The sequence below is a fragment of the Lutjanus erythropterus genome, chromosome 19 (assembly GCF_056507025.1).
Source record: "Lutjanus erythropterus isolate fLutEry1 chromosome 19, fLutEry1.hap2, whole genome shotgun sequence".
Lineage (NCBI taxonomy): Eukaryota > Metazoa > Chordata > Actinopteri > Lutjaniformes > Lutjanidae > Lutjanus > Lutjanus erythropterus.
Genome location: NC_139335.1, coordinates 15,981,860 through 16,002,393, shown reverse-complemented (window position 1 = coordinate 16,002,393; position 20,534 = coordinate 15,981,860). Strand labels below are relative to the sequence as shown.

The 20,534-nt window shown below is 40.3% G+C and overlaps 1 protein-coding gene across 1 annotated transcript; it reads right to left on the bottom strand.

The window, feature by feature from the left end:
* Window positions 1-856: 856 nt before the first annotated feature.
* On the bottom strand, window positions 857-19,295 carry iqck (IQ motif containing K). Its single transcript, XM_084745241.1, has 8 exons — window positions 18,716-19,295; window positions 18,540-18,611; window positions 18,336-18,433; window positions 16,535-16,587; window positions 16,306-16,383; window positions 15,899-15,983; window positions 6,948-7,059; window positions 857-1,855 (listed from the first exon to the last, which is right to left on the bottom strand). The coding sequence occupies exons 1-8, from the start codon at window positions 18,765-18,767 to the stop codon at window positions 1,578-1,580; spliced, it is 828 nt and encodes a 275-aa protein (XP_084601367.1). The 5' UTR covers window positions 18,768-19,295; the 3' UTR covers window positions 857-1,577.
* Between the last annotated feature and the right edge of the window lie 1,239 nt (window positions 19,296-20,534).

Genomic DNA, 20,534 nt, shown 5'->3' with positions numbered 1-20,534 from the left:
AGGCATCCGCATACCTGCAAAGGGAGATACATGACCCTCCTCATGCCTCACTGTGAGGCGGTGTGCATCAGTGACTGGGATGGTCAGGAAAGCCGTCCATCACAAGACCGCCTGCTCTGCAGATCAAGACACTGGAGGAGAAACCAGAAGTATCCTCTCAGGTACGCAGGGTTAAAGGAGCGATGGAAATATGCCAGAAGTGCACTTTATTCTCTCGGTTTAATGACATTCAGTCAGGAGAAGACAGTTATAACCTGTCTTTTAAGTTGGCATGAAGTAGAGTAAGGAACTGCATTGACAGCTTGCTGTCTTTTTGCCCTGAATATTTCTGCAAATTCAACTTTCCGTGGTGACATTTAAGTTTATGTTTGATCACTACCAGATGCAAAAAAAGAGAGACAGCTGAAGGTGCTGGAGTCAGCGCGGTTAATGCAAAATGTCTAAGCTTTCACTTCATCGTGCAAAAGAGCAAAACCATATGAGAAAAATACAAATATTCTAACTACTGTTATGTGGGAATTCACAACAATAACATACAGTTTATGCAGAGTAAATTTACAGATGATACTGAAAATATTAGGCAAGCACATTATCAGCAGTGTCAAATTTTTATGATATGAGAATGTATATTTCTGGTTGTTAGTATTTTAAGTCCTGATGAGTGGATTTTTTCAACTTCCAACTGTGTTCAACATCTGAAATTGTACAACAGAAAGTCGAGGCTCTGTTGTTAAAATGGTATTACATTTAGTGAAGAGTACATTCTGACTTGAGACTAACAAAACTTTTCTATCTCAACAAAAGTCAACATGGTGGAAATTTATTGGTGGACAGCAGATGAAACATTGCTTTTTTCATGAAATATATATAATAAAAATATTAGTGTAAAATGTCCAACCTGCCTTACTGAAGCTAAGATTCAATCTGCACTGTGTAAATAACAACCTTATTATAACAATAGTTATAAAATATAAAATAGTAAGCTCTAAGGAGTGACCTTGACACTAGTGATCTCTGTGATGTTTTTAAACACTTTTTTATTCTCCGTTTCCCTGACAGAGTAATTTTCTTTTCTGATAAACAGGATAGAAAGTGCTGCTCTGCACGCTGAGTCACCTCTCACTCAGGCCTCAGTTCCTGGCTTGAATGGAAACGCTATAACCTCTTCTGTGGAGTGATATGTATTGCAACGGAAAAAGGAAATGACAAGGCAAGGAAATACGATTTCATTATCTTTCAGTAAGCTATCAGCTAGTGGTGCTGAGAGGAAATATTAAATCTGTTACAAGACGTAGTATAATATGTGAACCGTACTATATGCTGTTCATTTGGTGGGTGAGACTCATGAAAGGTGGTGATCCATCAAAAAGGCAATGAAAGCAATCAACTAATTAGACAAGGATCTCAGACCATAAATCCCTGCTTGGCCATATCCAATTGGTTATAGCCGTTTTAATGGCTTGTTTGACTGATCACTTTGGTCAGTTTGACATCAACCTAACAGAGTTTAACAGCCTTTAAACACCAGAGAAACCTTGTACACAGAGCTAATGAGTTCAGTTAATAGTACCACCAGTCTAGCTCAGGTTTTGAGTTCCTGATAGAGACGGCGACAGTGCACTCAGGGACTTGCCATCAGGCTCGGCTACAGCCAGGGAATCAGTGATCGGTGAGGGTGTGGAGGCCATTTTCTCCACGCTTCGCAGGCTGGGGCTCAGCCAGTCACCGACCTCAGGGGTCATCTGGGTGGTGGGGGTGTGGACCACAGTGCTCTGGGGGGTGGGGGAAACTACCTGGATGGACACATCAGAGTTGCCGGGCTGGTGGCTTTCTGGATCTGTCATGGCAGAGCCCACTGGAGACAAACAGGAGCTGCACTGTTAATATGAACAGGTTCTTTTTTGTGTTTTTGCAGTATGCTGTGATAAATGTTCATCATTTATAAATGTGCACAGCAGACCTCAACAACAAGCTTTATTTTTGAGAATCTTGCCATTCTGCTGCACTCTGCACAAACGGTCAAAAACCAGAGAAGAATCTCCTGTTAAAAGATTAAAGCCTCAGAATTGTCAGACAAATCCTTAAATGTTTTACCAAAAACATGCCCACAAGGCTTCTTTCTGTCAGAATTTATTGACTTTATTTTGCACAACTTTCTGTTTCTAGCATAAATATTGCAATGAGAAATATCAGTGGAATAAACTGTTTGCACATCCACTTTTTATCTTAAACTATAGAGATATCTAATTATACTGTGAGCATCATGTTTTTAGTAAGTAAAATATTCTGTTTTTAAAGGCCAACAACTATTGTTAATTAGTTTCTAAAATAGTTGTGGAATTAGAATATTTCCAAATATAGTTAACAGGAAACAATATTTTAATGTCCTGGGTTGACAAAACAGTGAACCTGTTTAACAAACCATGATTCAGCCAGTCTCTGACAGTGTCTGTGACAGCTGCAAGGCTATTGTAGTGGCCTTTTGTTATCTGCCAGTAAAAGGCAATGGCTTTGACATTATGGAAGTGAGGCTATGATGAATAGACTGCTATAGTTTGTCATTTATTCCACAAGAGCCACAGACAGATCGCAATGATGGTAATGAAAGCTTTTTTGCTTTATTTACACACTAATGACTGTAACTGTGGTTTTGAAAAGAACTAATTGCAGTTTTTTTTTTTACTCTTTGAGGTGCATCAATACCATCTGTAGCAACACTGGTGCAGCTCCTTACTACCTTTTCATAATCTAAAAATTATTTTCTCTGTTTCAGATAACAGATAGTGTGCTGTTTAGAAACATGGTGTGGAAGGTTTTTATAATAAATCATGATCATAAAAATGCAGAATGCAACTTATGTCAGACCTGGGAATAATCAACTGTAATTGACACGTTTATACAACTGTTTACTGTCATGATACTCTGTTGACAACAGCTTAATTTGTTATTTTGGTACAAGTACTCTGACTTATTACAAAGCCCAATTCCTGTGTAAAATGTAAATAAAAATAAGCAGCAATGTCTGTCTGGATGGCAGAATATGTTGCTCCAAAACCAGTCTGTACCTTTCAGTAATCTCACGGATTGTAGATGGTGATATCCCTAAATTTCTTCCAGTTTTGTGTTGAGAAACATTCGATAACTGTTGGACTATTTGCCCACGCAGTTTTTCACCAAGTGGGGAACCTCACCCCATCCTTGCTTGTGAACATGCATATTTACAAAAAAAAATCAATAAAGTTTATCAGTTTGAACATTGAATACCTTGTCTTTGTCCTGTGTCCTGAGTGTTTTCCCAGGTTTGCCAACTACTCTGTTTTAGCAGCGCTTGGACTCATGGTAAACATCCAACATGTCAGGCTACTGCCAAGGACAGTCATGTGGTGATTCATGAGCTGTTGAGAGCTGCACCTGTCCAATGAGCCATGACCTTCTGACCCTGACGTATCATCCTGTGTCTGCTCTCTGTGTTACTTTACTCTCTGCCCTTTTTGTTTTTCTCTCCATCTCTGACTAATTCTGATTTCAGACTGTGAAATGTGAAATGGCAGAAGAGGTATCGCATGCTGGTCTCCTCGGGTCAGATGAGATGAGCGCAGCTGTTGGGTCGACTTAAAGAGCGTGTATACAGTAGGGAGGGGGCCTCCCTAAATAATTTCTCTCTCTAACTCGCCCTCTCTCAACCACAGTCCCAAACATTGGTTGCATTTATCCATCAGTGCTGGGGGGCAGTGCTTGCTTCATTACATCCAAAGAACAACAGGCAAAACCAGCAAACAAACTGCAACTTCAGCATCAATCGCTTCCCCTCCCCTCCTCCCCTCCTCCCTCCCTGCCTGCCTGCCTGCTTCCAGCTCACACATTTCTAGTTCTCTCCCAGTCTCATCCATTTGAGATTCTGTTGAAGAGGTCAGAAAATGGCTTCCATTCAGGACAATCTGAGCAGACTTTCTTGCACACGCATACACACATGCCCCCACCGTGCTAGAATGACAGGTCAGCAGTAGCGGTGCAGCAGCAGTAGCAGCAGTTAGCAGCAGCAGCAGCAGCACAGTGTGGCTGTGGAAGAATGTTCGTCAGCTCGCCGCGGCTGCAGCGGGCGCCTTTGTTGTGTGGAATGTGTCAGTGTGGAAGAAACCTGTGTTTATGATGGTGTCATTGTTTGCGAGCCACAAAGACAGAGATGCTATGACGCCCAGTTTTAGTGTGAAAGTTGGGTGTATGCGTTTGTCATCATCTATACGCACATTTGTTTAAAGTGGCCTGTGATCTAAATTTTACGATGGATGGATCACATGACCACTTGAATGTGAAAGGGGTCAGTTATAGTGGCAAACTCTGACACTGCAGTTCCACTCAGTCTACAGATGTGTTGGCTTTCTGGCACACAACTTTACTGTTTTAGGTCACTCTCACCGCTCTCATAGCTGCACAATATATTGAGAACAACAATAACCAGTGTTGTACATTAATAAAATATCGATAAATAGTTTAACTGAGAAGTATTTCTGGTGTTGTCTAGCGGAAGTAGCAACATTTATTTAATTGTGCACATCCATAGCACACACAGGGCCTAGTTTACTAAAATCCCACACAAAGAGTGCCAAATTGTGGGTTCATTTTAACAAACTGCTCATTTGGTTGGTGTGTGTTTTGCTGCTGATCAATTAAGAGTAATTGCTTAAATACAACAGGTGCAAATACTGTGGAGACAGCAGTATTTAAATGAGGGTCTTGCATGTTTTACATGTGTCCACCATGGAGAGTTTGGACGGAGAGCAGAATGACCGCAGTGCAAAATAACATTTGATCCCATGGAATTAGACCTGTTAGTGGAAGAGGCAAGTAAAAATATTGTTGAGCAACAGAAAAAAAAATCTGAATATCACACAAAGAAATGCTATATGGCTATAAGGCCTGTGGTATATCTGGTCTAACAATAAATGCCCTGGCAAGAGGGACTGAAGATGGAGTAGAGGCAGGTCTCTTGACCCAAGAGGCCCCACAGCGAAGCAGCTGGGGAATGGAAAGGGAAGAGAGGAGTGCACTGAAGGAGAGACATGCAACCTGCGAAAAAACCCAAGTTAAAAATGTAATTTTTTTTAAAAACAAGGAACTAGGAAGACATAATAAATGTCAGTGTTGATATTCTTTAGGCTACAGTGGCTGTGAACGTTTTCATTTGGCTGTAAATAGGCTGCAATAAATTTATATTTAATCATGGTGTTTTTCAGCGTTAAGGATTATTGAATGAAAACAAAAATAAATGCATACCCCAAACAACTCATGACAAATGACTTTAAATCAGATAGTCTCCTCCTCACCGCAATAACATCAGCAATCTGTGCGCAGTGCTGGGCCGATGAACACCTTTCTTTCAAATGTATTATACACAGACGCAGTCACAGTCACCAAAAATTATTTTCAGGCTTGGTAAATCGCGATGCATATTCTAAATTGACCTATTTGCATTATCTCCTCCCAGTACTTCATATCTTAGGGTAGAAATGCCCTATTTTACATCTGTTTTGCAAATGTTATGCACACAACCTAAGTATTGAATTATTCTGTAAAGGAGTTTTGCTAGTTGTGTAATGCATTTTCGCTTCAATGCTTTGGCCCAGCAGGTAGACCTGGTGGGCTGCGGGGCTCGCAATACACCGGCAGAAACTCTGAAGACTTGTTGTTTGTATGTTAGCATACTAACATTTGTTAATCAGCACAGACCACCCCTTTTTTCGTGTGTGTGTGTGTGTGTTTTCAAGGACAAAGTTTTGTCACTCTCATTGAGCTCTAATGTCAGTCAGTCACACTGGACATGGGCATACATTCTCAGCTGCTCTGCTTTGTCCTTCATGAGTGCAGCACGCACGCACGCACACACACTCACACACACACACACACACACACACACACACACACACACACACACACACACACACACAAACACACACAAAGGCCTGGCCACACTTCATAATTTTATACTTCTCTCAGTCATCATCTTCCTCTGTCTTTGCTCTGCATCTCTCCTCTTTCTTCACATGTATCCCCAGTGTGGAAGATGAACAATTTTTGATGAATATTCAATGTATTGATCATGGGATTCTTTGTCTCCAAATTGTGAGGAAGGAAGATAACTCTAAGTTTGAGTGTAAAATCAGTGGGACATTGTACTCAGATAGACTACTGTGCTTACACATTAACATCTGAAGAAGGAATGATTGAATCAACATTGGTGTGAAATCAGCAACTGTTGTTTTTGTATACAAGGCAAGACACTGTGAAAGACCGTCAGAGAACACTGTGCTTGAGTCTTCTCTCCATGCTGCGTGAAGTAAAGCGATTTGATTCATCACACTGTCTTGGTAATTCTTCAGAGAACTAGCAACTCTCACTATTTAGACCAAGAATTTTTACAACACCCAGTCCCCATCCTCTGCTCTATCTCTCTGCCACACAAACAGACCCTGAGCCCTGCGGACATTTTCTTTCTCTCCTTCACTTGCAATCTTCTCTTTCTTCCTCCTTGCTCAATCCCCCCGTCTCTTTCTCTTTCTCCATCTCTGTCTCTGCCCTCATTCTCTCTGTGTGTCACTGCTCTCTGAATCCTCATCACTCTGCTTTAACTTCAAAGTCTTGCTGGAATGAATACTGTATCTCTGCAGTTTATATGTGTGTAATTGTGCGTGCCTGAGACTCCACAGTGCACCAGTTGATATATGTGTATGTGTATATTGGTGTGAATAGTGCTGTATAGGTTGACATCAGTATATTGTTACTTGTTTTTATGAATGTTATCATGTGCTGGCATCCTGCCTGCCTATCAGCAGCTGCTGTTGGCCACAGGAGAAAATTCAAGATCAATGGTATTGTGTTGCCAGTGAGCCTGAGGCCTGGCATTCAGTGATACTGACTGTGTGTGTGTGTGTCTGTGTATGTGCTCTTACCTCTGCTCTCTTGTCGGGCCCAGAAGTGCTTGACAGTTTTGGCAATATCACAGGTCTCTCTCAGTTCTCTCTGCCACTTCCGCAGCTCCTGCACATCTGGGCGTGCCCTAATCTATAACACACACACACATGTGCATGCACAAAGGCATCACATGCATAAATTCATTAGCAAACATCATTAATACCTTAATGAAGTTGCAAGCTAATCAGTACAAGTAATCTCCAAGTGTTGTCTAAAGTGGCCCGTTTAGTGTCAGAGTTTTTAACTGGTTGTGAGACAGAGGAGTCTTGATTTAATACTGATGTCTCTATAATTAAAATATAAGCATAAAAACAAACAAACAAGAGCATCCACAGGAAGTTTGGCTATTTCTGTATGGTGATTCTTGATGCCTGTCAGAGGGTCGGATTCTCTTTGAAATCAGATGAAATGAAATTGTGTTTAGATTTTCACACAAAGTTACAGTGAGTTATACGTTAGCCAGGTTTTTCTTCTGGTAAATTTATTTTTGACAGCATATTTTGTGGTTATTACAATGGAGACACTACTGCTTTTGTCCACAGGGGCCTCCAAAATCAACAAAATGTGAAGGTTCCTAGTAGTAGCTTCTCATTCATATCATTGTGTTGTGTTTTATTCTATATACTTCTAATGCCAAATTAAAAAACAAACTAGAAATAATATGTTCTATTCTTATTATTTCATTATTAGACAGTAGTTATACACTTTATTAAGCCCAGAGGGCAGACAGGGACACATTACAACAGAACTGTATTGTAAACTAAAGTGAAATCACATATCTGCTACTTCAGTCAGTCTACTGCCTACATTACTACAAAGTTTGCAGTCTGTATACAGACTAAATATTCCTCTACCTATCCTTCCTTTAATGTTAACATTTACTTTGTAGATCTGCTTGACAAATTATTTTTAAACACAGCAGTAGTAGATTTGTAATTTAATTTAGTTCAGTTCTAATACTGTCTAATAAAGAACATATTGTTTCTAATTTTTGTTGATTCCATTAGGTGTGTGTTGTCTAATTAGGGTAAAACTGTTTAGTGTCTAATAAAAAACAAATTTATTCATAATATTTTGTCTAATTTGATATAAACTACGGCTGGTTACATCTTATGATTCTATAAAATAAAGAGTGAGCCTTTGCTTTCAAAGGTCTTGTATGAATAAGCTTTATTTTTTTCTTTTAGTTTTAGCCTGTAATAACTCAGTTATGCAGCTTTATCTTTAATGCAACACCTTTGCATTACGTGTTAAAGCACACATATTATGGAATATGTGTTTCAGCGCATGTTATGTAAAAATTTAGCACACTGTTGAGCAGTATTAAAACCTCCACTGTTGAGAGCAAAGGTGCATGTTAACATGTATGGCTGAGTGTGTTTCTGTATCTGTGTCCACATAGGTGGGTAAATGGGTCAGACTCTGCTGCAGATTAGTGTCAATAAGCTGTCTCTGAATCTCCTCTCTGTCCAGTCTGTAGTTAGCATGAGTTATCTTTTTGTTCTCTGAGGAAACCCCTGTAGTTGTTACGTGTGTTTGTGTGTGGGCTGCTGGCTCTCCAGAGAGATTACTAAACAGACTCACTATTTCAGATGAACAGAAAATATCCCTCTCTGCCTTTTCCTTCTTTATCTCCTCCTCCCCATCCTCCTCCACTCTCTGAAAAAAGTGCTAACTAGAACCTTTTAGGGCTCTGTTGTCATCAGTTTTGAGTGGAACCGTTGTAATGCCAGATACTCATGAACAGCAGGTGTCGTACAATTCAACCTGTAGACTATAACATGCCAACTTTGGCTCACAATGAGAACCTGCATTTTTTGGTTCCAGTTACACACTGCTATAGTGTAATAGTTCCATGCAGAACCCTCTCTAGGTTCTTTATTCAGACCCTTTCCACCTTCTAAAGGCACTAACAAGAACCCTCCCAGGGTGTTCCACCAAGAGCCTTTTTATAGTCTAAGGGTTTTTATTTAGAACTTGTCCAAGGGGATCTAAAAAGAGGCCTACATTTAGTACGGGTTTCACCTATAACCCTCATGTCTTCTAAGTGTTCTACAAAGAACCATATCATTCCATATTCTACAGATCAGGCAAAAAAAAATCTTGAATCCTTTAGACTGTATATTGTGATTATTCTAACAATCTATGTTACAATTACCTTTGTTCAAATTGAGAAAAGATATTTAAACAAACATGAAAGAACTCTTTCTAGAACCTCAGCCTCTCCCTTTGCTCATACTTGAGCTCAGACCTCTATCACACCAACACTTCATTCTCTCCTCACTGATGTTTCATTCCTCCTCTCTATCCATCCATCTCTTTCCTCTGTATTCTCTCCCACCTCTCCTCTCTCAAATCTTGTTTTCCTCTTACTCCTCCCTCTCCATTCGACCCCAAGTTTCTCCCAAGTGCCTGCTTGAATGGCAACAATAGTGTTGCTATTAGCAGTGGGTATGAAAGTGGGCCTGTTATATAAGCCTGACCATGGGTTGAGGAATGGGTAAGACTAGCGGGCTCCAATAGTTAATTTACCGGGTGTCACAGTACTGCAGCAGCCCCTCCGCTGATGGGAGCAAACCATAGAAATGGAAATGAGGGGTGAGGGTCAGGAGGAATGGGGGGTTGGAGTCTCTTGTGTTTGCTCACCATCGCTTGTGCGTGTCTATTTGTGTCTGTGTGGCCATTTCTACTCTGTGTGTCACTTTCTATTGGTGTCCTGCAGAAACCTTATACCTCCAGTTCCTCTTCTGTTGCTGCCAGCTCCTGCTAAATGACAATTTAATATTTGACGGCCATCGGACCCCAAGGCAATGCTTAAATGTGTCACACAAAACAAAATCAGAGTCTCAGTTCTTGGAAAGCTGGCTTTTTGAATATACATGCAGGATGCTGACAGTTTTTGTGTGATCGCAGGAGACAAAGAGCTGAGCTGAGTGTGTGTGCGTGAGCGTTTTGAAGCCTGTCTGTGTGCATCAGCACAGCTGATTAGCAGGGCTGCAGTATTGTTTTGACTGTGTGGATCAAGGACTCTCTGTGTGTGTGTCTATATGCTGTGTGTGACCACATGTACATTTGAAGTTGATTTACAATAGCAAATTAAGTTTTTTTCATCTATTCTTTCTAGTTTGAATCATTAATAAACATCTGATAATACAGTATTTTGCTGCTATAATCGTCACACATGGCAGAATCTGTTTCAGTGTATGTGAGTCAGTCCTCTCATGCTGTGTGTTTGCATGAAGACTGGGATTAGAGTGATTAGTAAGACATTGCAAAGCCACATGAATTCACACTCGGGTCGACCAGTTAATTAAGATCGTTAGAGATGTACATGAAGAACGGGTACTAAACTGGAACTGGTTTCTGACTGGTCAGTGTCAAAATGTCGATAAGCTCCTGAACCAACAATACTGCTATCAGTATTTATGTAATGTTACATAAACAGCTGACAGGGCAAAGCGTTCAAAAGTGGGAGCTCACTTCACTAAATTTAATGAAAATGCGGCTAAATGCAATAGCTAGCAACAGCTAGCAGGAAACACACCGCTACCTTGAATAAATGCCAGATTTTTCAGTTTCAACATGGATGGAAACATTTAGGATAACGTAAGTACACCATTTAACATAATATATAACACATGTTTAGCATTTTTAGACATTTTAATGCAAATATGTTACATATTATGGCTTTAATAAGAGTATTGCCAAGTATCTATAAGCATTATCAGTCTTAACATCATCACTAAAATTCTAATTATACCATTATTTTAATAAGTTTTTTAATGAAACTGAGAATGATGATGTAAAAATGATTCCCTCTAACATTGCAATTCATATTGAAGTTGCAATATCAGTTAAAATAATTGCAATTACCTATTTTTCAAAATTGTTCAGCCGTAATTTACATTCATTATTTGACATGCAAAAGAAAAGCCACAAGCAAACACATATTGAAAGTCACACAAAAGCACAAAACACTAAAAAGAGGGACTCCATCTTCTTCCATCTCTCAAAGCAGAAGCCCCCCACATTCACCCACAAAAAATGCATACAACCACACAGTGACACAAACTGTGCACACTATGCCCTCTTTCTCACGCACACACTTCAATACCACTGCACAGCCTTTTAAGCTACCTTCCTTTTTGTGCAAAGCTGCCTGTGAGACTGAGCTCCTCTCCCATTCTCACACTCTGCAGCAGCACAATGGCTTCTGTTTAGAGGAACTGGCTGCAGTCACATTACCAGCTCCACTGACAGGCTGCATAAAGACGCAGCCACCACAGCCTGCTCTATGTGCTCCTCATACTGCATCCACCCACCGATCCATCATCTTTCTATTGACCAATGCTAGTTCTATTGATCTGTGACCTGTGATCTGATTCATGCCTTTGTAGGCCCAAACACAATGAGTGGTTGCACTGTGGCCCTAACGTCCTTTGAAAGAGCAATTAAGGGTAACTCAGACCTAAAATACTCTATATTACAGATAGTACATATGACAGGACTACCTGAGTGGGCCTTTTCTGCTATGACCAGTCCATCTTATTCTGGGACAGCATGCCCCTGCAGCCCCTCGACAGGAGGGGGAGGTGAGGACGGAGCAGGGCCACCGGCTACTGGATGTCCTGAGTGGCTGTGACATATTTTATGCATGAGTGTCACTGCACGTGGCCCGTCACTGACTCAACACTGGACCTCAATTCAAACCATTCATCTATCGTTGCCCTTGGATCATTCAGCTGGAATCACAGACCTAGTTCTGCTGTTGACCATGCAGCTCTCTGTGTGTGAGATTCTTTCAAACAGCTCTATTAGTTTATGTCAGGATGAATACACTCAGCACTCACAGTGTCCCACTTTTAGACAATAACTGGTAGTCCAAGAGATTTTCCTCAGACATGTTGGGATCACTTAACAAATGGTACTAAAAAAAAGAAACCTATGACTTATTATTTTTTGTGCATTACATTGTTACTCTTCCACTTGACATGATAACACTATCAGGGTTTCTGCAAGTTGTAAGAGTAGACAATTTAAATACCAGTCAAAATATTCCATCTATTGAGTTAGCATGTATCTATTAGAAAGAAAGTTTCTTTCTATCCGAATGAAAGCAATATACTCTAACCCGGTAGACTCCAGTAGACTCTACTGTAGAAAGAAAGTAGCTTTCATAGATTCTACCATAGAAAGAAAACAGTTCCTACATGAAATTGCTCACAATTATGTCTGTGGATTATCTTGGATAATCTTTGGTCATGATTTCTGTAAAGATACATTATATGGCGCGTTGAGCACCGCAAGTTGAGTGCCATCTAGTCACATTATATTCAAGGGAAGGCCGATGTCTCTACAGCCAATATCTTTTTTATCTTCAAAACTCAGCACCTCACACCAAAACTATCTAGATGGATGAACAGCATTACAGGTAAAAGGAAAAAATATGTATTTTGATTTTAGGCTGAACTGTCCCTTTAAAGTCTTCTAAAAAGCAAACAAATAAACACCAACAACAAATGAACAGATAGAATTTAGTATGCTGGATTACTTTGGACAAAGCTATGATGCACAAGACAGTGCTGTGCTGTGGCCAGGAGAGGCCAACCACACTGTGTGTTTAATAAATCAACACATAGTGGACAGTGGAAATGATTATGATGAAAGCCTGCCTCTCTACCTGACCACAGCCTACTAATACTGACAGCCTAATTGTAATGCCTATTTATTACACAGAAGCAACATTACTCCAACTCAGCTGACTAGACCTGATAGAGCCTGAGAAGTCTTAGTGATCAGAGGAGTGTGTGCGTGTGTGCGTGTGTGCATGCACATATGTGTGCATTACAGTGGCAGGCATGGATGAATGGATTAGAGCTGAGCTAAGGCACACAGTTTAAAGAAGATTATGTAATATGTTTAGACCCATCAGCTCTTTATAGTTGTACAAAACAAGAGACAATCGCATTGTCTGGGTCATAGATGTGAGTTAGTGTGTGTGAGTGTGTGTCCCTGTATGTACTATCTCTACCACTGCTCTTCTTCAGCCCTCAATGTTTTGATGAAACATATTAATAATGGAGGGATAAAACTCCAATCTACAAAAATACCCTCAGTCCCTGCTTCCTGTACGGGCTCTCGGTCTGTCTGTCTTTCTTACAAACACAAACACACACACACACACACACACACACACACGCTCACACAAAAAAACACACACACACACACACCCTCTGCAGTCAGCGCTGCGTCAGGCGGGTTATATAACAGCAGAGGGTGTAAGAGTGAGGGGGAAAGGGTGTATACCGATAAAGCTAGAGGATTGCAATTTGGATCAAAATTCTATCAGGATAATTATCAAAGCATTATCTCGATATCTGTATGTTACAAGTTTTAGTGAACCATTCAAAACCTGCACAGAAAAAGCTCATATTCTTCACTGAGTCAAATGTTGTTTTTAGTATTTTCTGCAGTAAAATCCTGTAATCCTATTAAACTCTTACAGTGCAAACCCTCAAAAATATTCTCAAGTATTTAAACTTGTATAGAATGTGGTGAAATATAGCTTATACTGTTCACATCATTAGTTAATGTGTGAGCCATGATATCTTGTAATGAGACTTTTGTCAGAATACTTTTATATTGGGTAGAGATGTACCAATCCACTTTTGTTCACGTTCTGATCAGCTTCTGATATGTGAATTTAAATAACTGCCAATATTGACACTGAACAGATACAGCGCTCTTTTTTTCTTGATGTTTATGATTATTTCTCTTCTTATTGTCATTATTACTACTATTATTATTATTAGTAGTAGTAATACTACTAAGGGCGTCCTTCAACCATTGTGGGGCGCTGTAGGATTCTGCCTTGTGCCATTCACATATGCAGCTGAGAGACTGCCCTTGCTTGCATAATTATCCTGTGATGCATTGCTGAGAGTTTAAGTTTGCTATTTTATGTTACAAAATGCAAATGTTGCTCCTAGTGATTTTAATGTGTTTGTCATCTTTTTGTCATGTGTTTGTTCAGAGCACGGTGGTTTATGGTGGTGATTCTCATTTTTGGGGTGGTTTACTGTTACACCATTGGTGAAGTTAGTACATTTCTTCAGTCCAGCTGTATCGTAACGTTCAAATCTGACGCGCGTGTGTTTTCCCTGCATTACAAAACAGATACGGAAAGCGCCACTTAGCCCTCAACACTGTGTAGTGTTAACAGACAAAATCACACAGGAAACACCTGGCATTGAGAAATTTAGTTCAGAAACTGCTGATTCTCTTACGTAAATGTCAGCCCCAATACAAATATTGGATCAGATCAGTCCCAACTCTAATAATGGGAGACAATAATCACAAGCTGTATGAAAACACTGAGACAATTCAAACAGATTCTCACACTAGTAGACACATGATGATACACAAACAGAAGCTAATGGGGTTGCATCAGTGCTTTGCTGCTGATGTCCTCGACTCTTCTCTGCTCTGCTGCCCACTGAGCTGTTAACTGCTGTTTTTCTCGAGCCAAAGTAACAGCAGTCGTGACACACTACAACGCCTGTCAGGTGTTTGCCTCAGTGCCTGTACCCAAAATATCTCCACCCCTTGTATCTTGAATAAGTTATGATCCTGAGAGGCCAAACCCTCAACTTTGGGCCCGAAGTTGATTGTTCTGCGTTCACAGCCTCCCTGTGCTTCTCAGAGACTTCATCTCTCTCTCTATTCTTATCCACGACAGATGCTGTCAAGGCTGCTTTTCCCTCTGTTTTGCCACATTTATAATCGGAGGCCACTCTGCAACATCAGCTTGCCTCTTTCCTCCTTTTTGTCATCCAACTGAAAATGCTCCTAATATAGCCTGAGCTTCATCCTCCCAGATACATCCTCCCATTCTCTCAGTCCTGACTCTCTGTCTCTTTATGGCGGTGTCTCTCCTCCTCTAAATCCCTGGGGGTGCTGGGCTGCAGTGCTATCAGTGGCCCCTCTGAACCTCTCTTAGCTCAGGGTAAACACAGTGAGGAGTGACAGGCAGCTGACTCGATGCTGCCACCTCATGTGAGCAAAGGCCAGTTCAAGCTTTTCCTTGATACAGAAAAAAAAGAGTAGGTGTTGCCCCCTGCTGGTACACAAGTAGTCCAAACCTGCATGCATGCACACACACATTCAATACATCTGTTCATGCACACACTAACATACAAAGACGTATTTTCAGATCATTCAAACAGTAGTGCTTTTACATGACAGCACAGATGGCGTCTTTTGCTCTCAGTGATTTTTGCAGCAAGACTGAAGCTGAATCCTCTCACAAGCATGAAGGATACAAATAAGAACTACTGGTGAGACAAACAAAAAACATGACCCCTGCTTACATCCTTAAACTGCACAAGACTGGGCTTGTTTGTGTGCGACTGTGGAGAAATTGCTGCTGTTTGCCTCTGGTAGTGTCTGTTTGTGTCTATTTATATAACAGTACAGAGCGCTTCAGACCACGACGCCCACACAGGAAGGAATTAAATCCCAGCATCACTGATGACATAATCAAGCTGCTGAATTAAATTGCAGCCCCTGTGGAAGTGGGGCTTTTCAGCGGGATGGGATTATACAACAAGATCGCACTGTGGGCCAATGCACACACAGGAGGGCGCCTATTGTATCTTAACAGACCCCCACACACAGGCAGAAAGGCTCACTGTGGTGTGTGGGGTAATTGCAGGGTTCCTTCACACTTCCTGCTTCAAAATCCCAATTTTTTTCTCACACAATAACTCTGAAAATAGGTGCTAATTAGTGTTGGACAGCTAGGCACAGCATAAGTTATGTGTAAATATGTCAAGTGATAGCTGTGTAAACATTGTAAAGTAATACACATCCAGGATAAAGTAATAACTTGTATTTGTTGTCCTTTTGCATCTGTTCATGTCAAGTGTACCTTGTATCCCCTCCAGAAAGCCTGGATGAGCAGAGCAGCCTGATTGTCACTCAGCAACAGAAACAGAGGGAGGGGAGGCCTGGGACTGAGGGCAGAGAGAGAGAGACAGAGACAGAGAGTGTGACAAGAGACAAAAGATATGAGTATGTCATCTAAAATAATGCAGCACATATCTGTGAAGGTGCATGTTAATATGTTGGCATAAGTAAAATCTAGTTTTTGAATAACTATTTTCCCTGAAATTAATACTTGTTTTACACTTAAGACAATGGAGAGTGGACAAGAACCTGGTGATCATCAAACTCTAAAATGCCAAAGACAACTTCTAAATACAACATAGGAGCTTCATTTCTGAACAAACACTGAATTCACAGGTAACAGCTGCAGCGTGTATGTGTGACACTCACTGCACACTGAGCCAGTCTTTTACGAAAGGGATGTCATGGAAGCTGACTGGGTCTTGTCCTTGCCTGCAGGGGTTGTGGCTGAGGATAAAGGAAGAGTGAGAGAGGATAAAAAAAATGTGACACAGATGCGCACACATAATTCTTGACATAAAGCACACAGAATATTGCATTTGACAGAACTGCAGAGAAGAGAGAGATCGATGTGTGTGTGTGGGGGGGGGGCTCTTACTTGTAGAGCCACTCACTTAGAAAATCACACGGGTTAAATGCCGTAATTTTACTCTGCAACACAAAAGAAAGAAATCAATGCCATGCATCATGCGGATCAAGAACTACTTACATTCATTACATGAGTTGAAGCACAATATTAAAACAATGTAAAAATACTTTATTAAATGTAAAGTCTTGTATTTAAACTCTCCTTTGAGTAAAAACACAGAAACACTGACAGATACATTTACTTCAAATATTAAAATTCTACAAACACCAAAGCACTCACTGTGGCCCCCTGTCAAAGTTATATTATTGCTGATTACTATTCCGAATGCAGTAATGTGTAAACTTTTTACTGCTGTAGTTGATCGAGGTGAAGTGAATTTAAGACCCTGTTCAGACCTGGTATAAACATGCCTCTAGGGTGATCCAATCACAGGTAGTGTGTGAACACACCCAGGACGCAAATTTAGATCTGATCACTCTACTACATTCACAGGCGGCCTTGTCCTTCTGTGACCACATTCTTTAGCAGTGTGAACACAATGTGTCACATTGAAGGGCTGCCTACTCAACTGACGTCCTGTACAGACATCATTTGGTTAACTGGAATACAAATTACGTGTTTGGGCTGTCTTATTTGCACCGGACATTTGTGAACACGCTAGTAACCCCAGATTCCCTTTAATAAAAAAATTGATTTGCTGAGTGAGGAGAAACTTTATAAAGTTTGTGAAACACTGTCTCTGACAAACTTCGAATTATTTGGGCCTTTGTCCAATGTCTGCAAATGTTATTCCTCAAGTTGTTTCTTTCTTTGTGGAAAAAAAATTGATTTTGTCCCAGTATGTTAATTATTTCTACTGTGGGACCGACAGGTTAAAAATAACAATGCATTATGCAAACGTGTCTATCTGCATGCAGACCAGGGAAGCAGCAAATTCTAAATCATTTTTGCCTTCTTATAAATTCGGCATTAAATGAAATGCATTAAGTTGTTTCTTTCATCGTAAAACACTGTGTTGCTGTGAAGAGCGGGCAGGAGAGAGGCTCAGTGGTGTGCTGGCATGCACACCACTTATTTTCCTTGACTCTGTCATTAACGTTTTTCCTCATCATTTCCGCACAGTCAGAGAAAGTATAAGTATGTCTCCTGCACATAGTTCAGTTACAAAATCCCTGCACACCATGGAGCTTCTCTCCTGCAGGGCTACTGACAGTACAGGTAAAAAATGAGGGTTGGCACTGAACAGCCAAATGGAAAGTAGCTGGTATTCAACTGGCAAAACAGCCCTGGTCTTTATCTACATATAGTATGGGGAAGTGGGATCCATTTACAAGTGGTCACTTGAAACGCTTCTGGAGGTGCACTGTAATGCCAGGTGTGAACTCACATACTGGGAACTGTCCAACTGTGATCGGATCACCCAGGATGCATGTTAATACCACGTCTGAACATGGACTAAATGCATTATGCATCACATTTTATAGGATGGTCATATGATCTGTATGTAAAATCTTAATTTAAAAAGTAGGAAATAACTACAGCTGTGAAATAAATTTGGAAATGTAGAAAATTTGCAATAGCGATGTAGTAATATATTCATCGGATGTGTAGTGAATGGTTTAAAGTATAAAGAAGCAGAGAATGGAAACACTCAAGTAAAGTTCATGTACCTAAAACTGTATTTAATCATGGTACTTGAGTCCCCTAAATCAAACATATAAATCCTTTTGATTTCAGGTTTTAAATTATTTGTAGTCATTTTAATAGTGTTGACTTTCAGTAGTAGATGGTCATATGAAGAAATTCAGACCTCAAAACAGCCTTGTTTCTCGGCTTCTTTCAGCAAAGCTTCTAGTCCAGGCAGCAACACTGGAAACACTCTCCTCTCCAAAAAACGTGTGACAGGACCTGACACCAACACACAAGTATAGTGTTATATTTTTATATACAGACTGGTGTAGCAGTGATATTTTCCTGCAGCTGCAGCTTGCAGGTCAAAGCCCATTCATCTTACTTTCAGGTGCTTGTGGAGGCGATTTATCTTTCGACGCAGCGGTGGGAGGACTGGGTTGCTCAGCTTCATACTCTCCAAAAACACATTTAAAAAAAAAAAAGCAAACAAAAACAGCATTTATTTGACGACATTTTCAATTCACACAAGCTGAAACAAACAGAATATTATCAACTTACCCGCGCACACTTGTTGCCAAAGTGATTTTTTGGCACCGGTTATTTTTGCCATTACTCTGCCTGTTCTCTCCGGTGGTTGCTAGGGAGTCGCTGGTTGCCAAGGAAGTAGTCGTGCCTACAACTTCCGTGTTAACGCACATTATGACCGCGACCCAGGTCACTGCTGCTGCTCTGGTCTGGTCTCTGGTCTGCTCGGAGGATTCAGGATCGAGGTGGGATCTCGGAAGAACCATGAGGGAGAATACATGTGAGCAGCCCTCACCAAAGTCTTTTTACTGGCTGACATGCCCTTTTATTTACTGATTGGACACTGCATCTGACCGGAGATCTGTGATGCTCAGGTTTAAGCTGATCTGCGGATCAGCCGTGCCGGTTCAAAAAAAAGATAACTTTGCCTAATAAATATCACTGTAAATATACCAGAATTAGCCAAGAGGCTAGTTTTTATTGACCAGATGTAATGTAGGCAACCTAAAGTCAACATCAAAATCAATAATTCATCAGACTAATTAAAGAAATCTGCCTGAATTTGATAATCTGGGACAGGTCACTTTGAAATCTGGACACTGCTTAAAAGGGCCCTTGCCAAGCTCAATATCACCAACTTTTCAGAACCATTACAAAGAAATGACAAAAGCTGAGTAAGAAAATGTATCTAATTCATAGAAATTTCATGAACTCATTAACTGTTAACCTGTTTTGCCTGAGGGCTACTTTTACAAAATGACAGGAGGCCAGGGGCCAGTTTTTTTTTTTTTTTTAACAAATTCTTCCTGCCTCTGCTGTTGTTTTCAAGATTCACTCCCGTCTTGGTGTTTTCTAATCCATTCTGTGTTTTTTGTGAGCACCACACTGACCTAACTCCTGCACCCATGTTGCCATGTATCACCACCCTGGCCTATAGCTGTTACTTTGGCCAAAACTGATATGGCACTTTTCAAAGGGATCCCATGACCTCTCACCTCAAAATAGTTAAATGAAGATGGGTTGTATGTGGACTCGAGCTATACTAGTGCTTGTCATCCAATCACTGCAAAAAATACAATTCTTATATAAATCTCCAAAATGTCCAAAGTTTTTGTAGCAAATCAAATCTGTGTAATAAATGCTATCAACCCAAAAACTACTACAATGACATTTAAGACATGAGAATGACTATTATATACAAATGTTCTCAGCTCTACTACACCCTAAGCCTTCAATTTGAATAGATGACTAACAAAACACAATGTTTATTGTATATTTTTATGACTAGAAAAATTTGACATATACACAGTGATCTCAAACAATCTATAGGGTCCCACCTTTCAGGAGATGTATATCACCTCTATGTGGAAAATACCATTGACCTGCTATTTCCCTATTTACCTCCTACAAAAGATGAAAGTGGGTATATAGTGAATACAGCCCACTGTCCTGGTTGTGTTGATGTATGCTGCACCCTTAGTGGCCTCGTTTATATCACAGTGAACAAGGTCAAGTTTTTGTCCTTTAAGCTAAACCAAAAATAGAAATTAGCTGTTTTTGATGAAGGAAAAACAAAAATCTCTGCAGCGCTTCTCCTTTAATTCTGTAGTTCTAGTAATCGCCACTAGATGGCAATAGATAATTTACCATTGATACTGTATGTTCATGATCTTTCAGAGTTAACATAATATACTGGAAATCTGGTGAAATAAATACACAAAAGGCTTGATTACCTAACAAATGAACTATAATAAAGATACAAAATGTGATTTTACAATTGTCTGTATTTTTTTTACTCCTGTAGATTTGATTCTCTCATGTCTGTAAATCCAACTGCTTCACCACGTTTTTC

Bases quoted from the DNA above. Each gene is read 5' to 3' on its own strand.
- iqck (XM_084745241.1), bottom strand. From the start codon at position 18,767: ATGGCAAAAATAACCGGTGCCAAAAAATCACTTTGGCAACAAGTGTGC. The intron at 16,384-16,534 runs GTAAGAGCCCCC...CTTTATCCTCAG, and splicing joins CTAAGTGAGTGGCTCTACAA to CCACAACCCCTGCAGGCAAG. The intron at 1,856-6,947 runs GTAAGAGCACAT...GTTTGTCTCCAG, and splicing joins GGCCCGACAAGAGAGCAGAG to TGGGCTCTGCCATGACAGAT.